Genomic DNA, 9182 nt, shown 5'->3' on the forward strand with positions numbered 1-9182 from the left:
ATACTACAAAGTCCTCATTAAGTTGCACTGAGAGGGGGATTCTCTAAATCCTTTCTGCATCAACCGGAAGGAAAATATTCCTTACAAGATCCTCATCACATGTTCCCGTATGGGATTAATAAGCTCAACCACTGTTCTCAGCAAAACATTCCCTCTCCTTGACTGAATTATTCTTGTTGGGCTAGAAGGTACCTAGTGGTCCTCCCAAATATTTATTTCTCATCAAATATGCTCACTCCTGAACTTTTGAAGACAAACGAAGATACTCCGCCAAGTAAACAATGACCCCTTTTTTGGTCATGCCTTCAGAATGTTTCCATTAGAAAAGTGTTTGCTTTTTGAACTTTTCCATCAGAAAAGTACTTCGCTCTTAAGAACGTAGCACAAAGAGTAACAAAGTGAGTTATCATTCTCCACCTTCGCTTGGTTAACATGGCTGAATTAGATGCACCCGAATCGCTAAACCCCATGCCCCACTTATCTTTTGGAAGACACATCCTCCATCAAGCTAGCCAATGCATTTTCTTTTCCTCCTGTGTGTCCCCTCACCAAAAGGCTTCTGTTACATCTGTAATTTCTTTGCACACTTTTTTTTTGGGATTTTGAAAACAACCATAGCATACATAGGAATAGACTGGATAACGGGTATCAAAAGAATTTTATTCCCACCTAACGACATCAACTTTTTGTTCGAACCTTCAAGCCGATTCACAACTCTTTCAACAAGATGAGAGAAACTATCACTTCGGTTCAAATGCACCATAGATAAAATACCAAGATACTACACTTCCCTTCACTCACCAATTTGTCCAGAACTTGCACGATATTCATTCAATACTTGTCACAATTGTAATTTCTTGGTCTGTACTACTGTTTTGTGACAAAAAATAAATGAAGGAAGCCGACGATTTGCAGGCAGGCTGGCACCACCGCACCAACTGGCGAGCGAGTGCGACACAACCAAACGTCCGGCACGCGCACCCTCAGTGCCCACTGCCCCGAAATCCGACGCAGATGAGATGACACGCCCGCCGCTGCGCGTATAAAATCCATTCTCCTATAACAAACCGACCCAATCGCATTCGCCAGCCCCCGAATCGCGATCCCCTCCGCACCTCGGCCCCGCCATGGAGGTGTTCTACTACCTCGTCTTCGGCGGCCTCGCCGCCGTCGTGGCGGCGCTGGAGCTCGGCAAGTCCGGCAAGGACCGCGTCGCCACCCCGACGGCCTTCAACTCCTTCAAGAACAACTACGTCCTCGTCTACTCCCTCATGATGTGTACGCACGCGCCTAACCCCTCTCCCTCCGCTCCCCCCCTCCTAATTCCCCCAGATCTGAACCCGGGCGGCGCAATGCTGGCTCGTCTCTCGATTTTCTGATGCCTGAATCGTGCGCTGGTGCCGGCGGTGCAGCTGGGGACTGGCTGCAGGGGCCCTACGTGTACTACCTCTACAGCCAGTACGGGTTCGACAAGGGCGACATCGGCCGCCTCTTCATCGCCGGATTCGGCTCCTCCATGCTCTTCGGCACCATCGTCGGGTCGCTCGCCGACAAGCAGTGCGTGGTCGCCCCTTCCTTCCTTGGCGGAGTTGCGTCGATTTCGTCGGTATGCCCCGATGGCTGATGAGGGTTTGGGTGGTCGTTCGCAGGGGAAGGAAGAGGGCGTGCATCACCTACTGCATCACCTACATCCTCAGCTGCATCACGAAGCACTCCCCGCAGTACAGGATTCTGATGATTGGCCGCGTGCTTGGAGGCATTGCAACATCGCTGCTCTTCTCGGCGTTCGAGTCGTGGCTCGTCGCGGAGCACAACAAGGTAACTGTTCTCACCCAGATCTACGTGCCTTTCAGTACGTTGTGTTGTCCAGCTTCAGCTTCGTTCAGAAACGACCCCTCTGCTCCCGCTTAATAATTAGCTATATCTACATCTTTGGATATTTTGTGCCTTTAATTATGTGTATTTGCGTTAGTGCTCAGCATACAAGTGGTGTGCTGAAGCTAACCAAATTTTATTGGATCCGGGGGAGTTGACTGCTGTACATCACAACTTGTGTATATAAAATGACTTCGAGGTATATAAAACTGAAAAGATATGTATAAGAACACATTTATAGTGAAGCTTCGTGACCCCCGCTGTCTGCATCTACACCGACATGCAATGCACAGTTAAACATACTAACTGCACTAGTATCTGAGGTCTAATTGTGGAACTCTTATCAGCGGTTAACTCTCTTGCACACATTCTGTCAGCAGTCCAAGTTCCTTTGTATATGTTTATTTGAGATCTAGTCCCTGTGTGGGCAGATCTGGTGTTCCACCGTTCCCACGTGGTCAGGAATCACCAGAAATTAAAACCATGACAATATTAAATCGAAGTTTTTCAGGGTAAACCTTCTGAGAATTACCCATTTGCTCTGGAAACTAATTGATGCATACAACTATCATGAGTACTCTGTTGTTTCCTGTTCAGTACAATCCACTGTTCTATTTTGCCTAAACATATGTACCTTTTATGATTAACCTACTGCATGATATTTTTTTTCAATGTTTTCGGGGGCTTCCTCTTGGAAGACACCCTTGATTTTTTTGACTGACAGTGTGCAAATCTACCTTGTGATTGTGCAGAGAGGTTTTGATCCGCAGTGGCTGTCAATAACATTCTCCAAGGCTATATTTCTTGGGAATGGCCTAGTTGCCATTGTCGCAGGGCTATTTGCAAATCTACTGGCTGATAACTTGGGTTTTGGCCCTGTCGCTCCATTTGATGCTGCCGCTTGCTTCCTAGCAATAGGCATGGCAATCATCTTATCGTCGTGGGGTGAGAACTATGGAGATGCATCTGAAGGAAAGGACTTGATGGCCCAGTTTAAGGTTGCAGCTAAAGCCATTGCTTCTGGTAAGTTTAGCCTGTCTTGGCATAAGAAAGGACATAATAATTGTCTTAAAACTTAATGCTGAGGATTGATGCATTTCTCATAATATTTCAGATGAAAAGATTGCATTGCTTGGAGCCATACAGTCACTGTTTGAGGGTTCAATGTACACTTTTGTTTTCTTGTGGACTCCTGCTTTGAGCCCAAATGATGAAGACATTCCTCATGGCTTCATATTTGCCACATTCATGCTCTCCTCGATGTTGGGTAGCTCAATTGCATCTCGTCTATTAGCTCGGAAGATGAAGGTCGAAGGTTATATGCAGATCGTGTTCTCGATATCAGCTTTCACTCTTTTCCTCCCTGTTGTTACCAATGTAAGTCTGCTACACATAGCTACATTGGTTGTTTCCTTTGTTTTAGTCTTACAATCTAAATGTTACTATCAACTATCTCTGTTCAACAGTTCATAGTACCTCCCTCAGAGAAAGGTGGAAGCATCTCATTTGGAGGCAGTGTACAACTTCTTGGTTTCTGCATATTCGAGTCATGTGTTGGCATATTCTGGCCGTCAATCATGAAGATGAGATCTCAATATATCCCTGAGGAGGCGAGAAGCACTATCATGAACTTCTTCCGCATACCACTTAACCTGTTTGTATGTGTGGTGCTTTACAATGTAAGCAGCAAAGCCTTCTCAATTCCAACTCTCTGGCTTTCCTTTTTGGTAATGCAGTGCAATAACAAAACAATACAAAACAAAAATCGAATTTAATTTTGACTGAGTACCTGCTTAAAGAAAGATTCTACTAAAACAAGCTGAAGCGTCATTACTCATCCCCAATAATGCTCTTCCTACGAATATTATTTTGCAGGTGAATGCCTTCCCAATCGCTGTCATGTTTGGTATGTGCTCCATTTTCCTATTCATCGCAGCAATTTTGCAGAGGCGGCTGATGTTCGTGTCCGACCTTCACAGATCAACTAGTATGTTGTCTTCATTCATTTCAATTTTGATGCAAGCAAATGCCATTTTCTCTCTTGGAATTAGACGCCGACTTAACAAATTGCTAACCACAAGATCAAATTTCTGCAGAAGCCGCAGAGATGACAGCAGAAGATGAGCCACTAAACCCTTGAAACACACCAGCAGCCATTGACGTGAACCGGGCATGGAACAGTCTCCAACTTCATCTGCTTCTCTGCAGGGCTGCTGAATAAGATGGGAAACCAGAAGGCTGCAACAAAACCTCGTTTAGTTTGCTTTGTTAGGTGCTCTCACGGTATTCAGTTTTGTCGGGAGAGAGGACACGGCTCGGCATGTATTGAGATATATACACTGCACAGTAGAGCTTTGGCATAGTACCGGATCTGTAATTTCCCTCCTATTCTTACGTTTGCTAATAGGATGATCGTATTTGTATTTAAATCCAACCAGTCCCTTGATGAAAGCTATAGCTTGTGCCCCTGTATACCTTATTCCGGGTGCCAGTGAGGATTCTTCTAGGGAGAGGAGATTCTGCCGTGTTATGTTACTCGCTAAGTTACTCCCACTATGATTAGCCTTAGTGATTTGTCTACAGATCTCTTGTCTCTACAAAATGTGTGCTGATTAGCACAGATTTTACAATCAAAAGGGCCATACCATGCGTCGGCCGGCCAATCTTTTTACGCCGCGAGCTGTCCAATTCGTTGGTACGAGCTGTCTTCTCTAATTTCCTCACTAATTTTCTGCAACAAGACTCTTTGCAAAAACCTTCTCTTCTCTAATTTCCTGCAACAAGACCCATGTTGCACAACCTCTTCTCTAATTTTTGCAACAAGATCCTTATTGCAAAAATTGCAACATCTCTGTCGGCGCATTGCGCACTTGCACAATCATCTTTCGCTGCCACTGTTATGCAACATCTTTGTTGGAAAAAAAAAGATGAGGAAGAGAGACGTGCTAGATCGACCGGCTGATCAGAATCATTTCCCCAATTAAAACGGTTTTGAATCAAACTCAACCAAAGCTTTTTGAATCAAACCCGGTGCCTGCACAATTATGCAACCATTTCCCAAAAAGTGACTTGCATATTTGAACAGCAGTCAGAAGGCCACACACCAAAACAAGCTCAAATCAGGGCAGGAGCAGAATTAACAGCCAATGCTTACATCATAGTACATCACAAGAAAATATAAGCAGTGATAACCACAGATACAAGGGTTAGGGTCAAATGGAGCGCTGAGATATTCGAAATGATCAGCCGGAGTAACTCAAAACACAATGGTTTTTCATCAGACTCTCAAACGAGTCGCAAAAGAACATAGGTGCCCATGGCAGGCATAGCTATAAACCATCAACCTCAGAACAGCTTCATGAAATTCTGAAGCCCCACAAACAATATCAGAAGACACAATGAGTAATCCACAATGCACTCTTATCCTCATCAATCTGAAGAACATTCTTACTAAATACTGCAGTACATGTTTCACAACTGTAATCGCTGCAAAATATCAAATAGACTCTTATTGCTCAGCAACAGAACATAGGTGCCCATGGCGAGCATAGCTATAAACCATCAACCTCAGAACAGCTTCATAAAATTCTGAAGCCCCACAAACCACATCAGAAGACAGGCAAATTAACACACGGCACAGGCATGAAAACCTGAGTAATCCACAATGCACTCTTATCCTCATCAAACTGAACATTCTTACTAAATACTGCAGTACATGTTTCACAACAGTAATCGCTGCAAAATATCAAATACTCTTATTGCTCAGCAACACCCGAAAAATGTATAACATCATGCTTGCATCCGACATTGTAAGAAAGCCAAAATCATCCATTCGATCGTATACATGTGACTAACACAGCATAGATATTATGCATTCTCTAATGGGGCAGCTAAACTGGAGAATGACAAACGCAAAAATAATCCATTCTTGGCAACTGATTGATTTGATCCATTGATCTGAGCGAACAGGAAGAGATTCATATTGCCTGTACGTATCGCTTTGCAAGCTGCTTCCCGGCCAAGGCGGCGGCAGCAAGGACCCCGCCGACAGCGCCCGCGACGGCGGCAGACCGCGGCCCGTTAGCGGCGCGGAAGAGCGCGCCGGTGCCGAGCCCTGCGGCGACGCTGTTGATCCAGTCGTCTTGGTCGCGCGCCGCGACCATGCCGCTCTCCATCCCGGCGTACATCAGCCCGATGACCCCGAGCCTGTTGCCGTAACGGCGGCCGGAGCTGCCGCAGGCGTTGAGCAAGCGGTTGGCGCGGATCTTGGCGGTCTCCCCGGGCTCCGCGCCCGCGGCGGCGTCGCGGAGGCCGAGGGCGGCGCCGCCCACGGCGCCAGAGAGGTACCCGATGCCGGTGTAGTACGTGAGGTTCTCGCCCCAGGATCGGCGCTGCACCGCGGACTCCTCCTCGAAGAGGAACTCCGGCGAGGTGGGGAGGTCGTAGAGGTTCTTGTAGTTGTAGGGCATGTTGAGGTCCTGGTAGGGGTTGTACTTCCGGCGGCCGGGGGCGTGGTCTTCCGGGCCGTTTGATCCCGATGGGAACATCCGCGGGTCGGCCATGGCGGCGGCGGCGGTAGGGTTAGGGTTTGGGGTGTGGGCGGCGGCAGACGAGCAGAGCAGGGGGTCGGAGGAAATGATCTAGTTTTGCCGCTTTACGCAGCCACCATTTGCAGCGAGGTCCTTCCGATATTTTCTAGGCGGTGCGTGGAGCCGTGGACTCTGGAGCACTCGGTCCCTTGGGTGAGAACTTTTTTAGTATTGTCTTTCGAAATTGTTTTGTACGAAAGGGATTTTTTTTGCAGGTAACGAAATGGAAATTTATTAAGAGTAAAATACACTGCCAGTACTTGAACTTGCGAAGAAAGCATGTTTTGGTCACTGTACCTCAAAATACGACCATTACGGTCACTCAATACGTCTACACGTGATTGTATGGTCACTGTTCATCGTACGCCACTCGTCCCCGCTCCATTTGACCACTTGTTGACCAATCCGAGGCGACAGCTGGCGTTCGCGGGGGGTTATTTATGTAAATTAGGCCGGCGCACCTAATTTCCATCCACCACCCTGAAATATCTGTGCCGCCGATGCCAAATCCCTAATTCCACATTCCCTGCCGCCGAGGCCGACGTCCTCCCCCTGCTGCTTGCCGCCGCCCTCTTCCTTGCTGCTTGCCGCCGCCCTCTTCCTGCAGCTTGCCGCTACCGCCGCCGTCCTCTTCATCGCTCCGCCATGTCGACAAGCTCGGTCAGGTCATCGCTCGGCGATCGTTCGGTGGTGCCGCTGATAAGATGCCCTTCTTGTTGCGCTCGTGTGAAGTTCTATCTCTCGAACACGGAGAAGCACAAGGGTTGGGTCTTCTGCAGGTGTCATGTTGGTGTAAGTGGAGTGCATCCGTTGGCATTTGTTAATTTTGGTCGATTTTTGTGGAATTTGTGATGGTGATTTTTGGCGTCTGTTCGTTTCTTTTGATCTTCAGGACCATTCTGGCATTGGGAGTTGTAATACGTTGTCTACTTACTGGATAATCAGTTTCACGTTGGCAATGAAGCCGTACGTGCATTAGGAGCTGCAGAGGATAAGAGGGAAGAGCTGATGCGAGCAAGGAATCGAAGATATGCAGGTGGAGGTGCAGTTGATCTTTCAGGCTTTGAAGATGGAATTCATGGAAGAGTTGCAGCTCAAATGAGAAATCAGCAAGCAGAGGCACTCGTGGGATTAGCCAATCAAATATTGGTGATGATGAAGGCACTGGTGGCAGCACTCATTGTACTTGCAGTGCTCGTAGCTATTTCTCTGCTGAAGAAGTGATGGAGTTGATGCAGTGTTTCCAGTAGCATGATGCCTAGTTTGTTAGGAGATGAACTGGTAGTATGAAGTGATGCTTTTGCATTATAAGTCTAAAGTTGATGTAGTTTCCAGTTTGCAGCTGGAGTTGATGTAGTGTTGTTAGTCTGAAGTGACAATCTTTTGCATTGTAAGTGATGCTTTTGCAATATGTAAGCAAGTGACAATCTGTTACTGCAAATGAAAGTTAATTTGGCTTGTTGAAACTATTGATGATGTCATATGAAGATATCATTTTTATGCAAGTTGATTCTGTGTACATTAGGACACGATGCAGATAAAATGGAAGTTAATGTTCTGCAAGTTATCATCTTGCTGTCATATGAAGAGATCATTTTTTTTGTTACCATATTTGGCTTCTGTGTACATGGGAAAGCTATTTGATGTTGTTATCATCTTGCTGTCATATTTGGCTTCTGTGTACATTTGACCATTGTTATGATTGTAGCACATACAATTCAGTTACACAAGTGCATTGAGGGAGAAAAGCATATGCATAATTAGCACTCCATATCTGGGAAGTACCATCAAAATTATGGTTTATACCAACAAAACATATCTGGGAAGTACCAAAATACACAAGTGCATTCAGTTACAAAATGATCAACAATTGATCCATACTCATGTGTACACATCAGTAAGGATCAATTATAACATTTCTCATCAGTCACATACTACTACATCATGCCTTGGAGATTAAGAAGTACAACATGCTACACAACAGGTACATCATCTGAAGATGTCAAACATTGAAGTGCTTCTGGTCTTACTGGGAAGCACAAGATCATCATCTGAATCAGACTGTGGACCTGCAGGCCTTTTGCCAAGGGCAATACCTATTAGCCTCATTTCCTCCTTCCTAGACTCAGCAGCAGCTACCCTGCCTGCTCCTTTTCTTGCTGCTGCATCCTCCTTTTGAGCATTCTTCTGAGCTTGCTGCCTTGCTTTATTCTCAGCAGCCACAGCTTTGTTGGTCTCCATAATGATCTGCCTTGTCTCTTCCTTAGCTTTCTTTGCTATTGGAGCTTCTTCTTTTCTCTTCTCTCTCTTCTGAGCTAGTGACTGCCTCTTCCTCTATGCTTTCAGTGCTTTCTTCTCCTCTTGCTGATGTCTGGCAGCTTCCTCTGCTTTCTTTTGTTGTTCCTCCCTTCTTGTGACGCCTCAAGACCGGAGCTTCAGATGCCTTCCAGGGTTTCTGGGTTTCGTCGTGTGATTTGTTTGGTTCGATACTTTCATTTTTGCATCATGTGCATTGCATCATGTCATCTTGCAACATGTTTTAAAACTCAACCAAATAAAATCGGATGGATCTTCGGTCCATTTAAATCGAGGGATATTCACATGGTGAAATTCTCTTTATAACATATAAAAGTCTCCTACTATTATTAGGGAGCTATTGTAAATATTCCATTAACTTGGAATCACCCATCACACAATTGCATTACTCTTTAACTCCTT

The 9182-nt window shown here is 45.9% G+C and overlaps 2 protein-coding genes across 2 annotated transcripts; one reads left to right on the plus strand and one right to left on the minus strand.

Annotated features, from left to right (window-relative positions):
- The first annotated feature begins 1024 nt into the window (after positions 1-1024).
- Positions 1025-4357, plus strand: LOC119271884 (molybdate-anion transporter-like). The gene is made up of 8 exons (XM_037553537.1): positions 1025-1278; positions 1413-1557; positions 1650-1818; positions 2628-2898; positions 2990-3252; positions 3342-3554; positions 3751-3862; positions 3972-4357. The coding sequence occupies exons 1-8, from the start codon at positions 1128-1130 to the stop codon at positions 4013-4015; spliced, it is 1368 nt and encodes a 455-aa protein (XP_037409434.1). The 5' UTR covers positions 1025-1127; the 3' UTR covers positions 4016-4357.
- A 1193-nt stretch (positions 4358-5550) lies between these two features.
- On the minus strand, positions 5551-6552 carry LOC119271895 (mitochondrial import inner membrane translocase subunit TIM23-1-like). The gene has a single exon (XM_037553542.1). The coding sequence runs from the start codon at positions 6435-6437 to the stop codon at positions 5853-5855; it is 585 nt and encodes a 194-aa protein (XP_037409439.1). The 5' UTR covers positions 6438-6552; the 3' UTR covers positions 5551-5852.
- Between the last annotated feature and the right edge of the window lie 2630 nt (positions 6553-9182).

Source organism: Triticum dicoccoides, chromosome 1A (assembly GCF_002162155.2).
Source record: "Triticum dicoccoides isolate Atlit2015 ecotype Zavitan chromosome 1A, WEW_v2.0, whole genome shotgun sequence".
Lineage (NCBI taxonomy): Eukaryota > Viridiplantae > Streptophyta > Magnoliopsida > Poales > Poaceae > Triticum > Triticum dicoccoides.

Coding starts and splice junctions, on each gene's coding strand:
- LOC119271884 (XM_037553537.1), top strand. CDS start 1,128: ATGGAGGTGTTCTACTACCTCGTCTTCGGCGGCCTCGCCGCCGTCGTG. Junction 1,558..1,649: donor GGGTCGCTCGCCGACAAGCA/GTGCGTGGTCGC, acceptor GGTCGTTCGCAG/GGGAAGGAAGAGGGCGTGCA. Junction 3,253..3,341: donor TCCTCCCTGTTGTTACCAAT/GTAAGTCTGCTA, acceptor TCTGTTCAACAG/TTCATAGTACCTCCCTCAGA.
- LOC119271895 (XM_037553542.1), bottom strand. CDS start 6,437: ATGGCCGACCCGCGGATGTTCCCATCGGGATCAAACGGCCCGGAAGAC.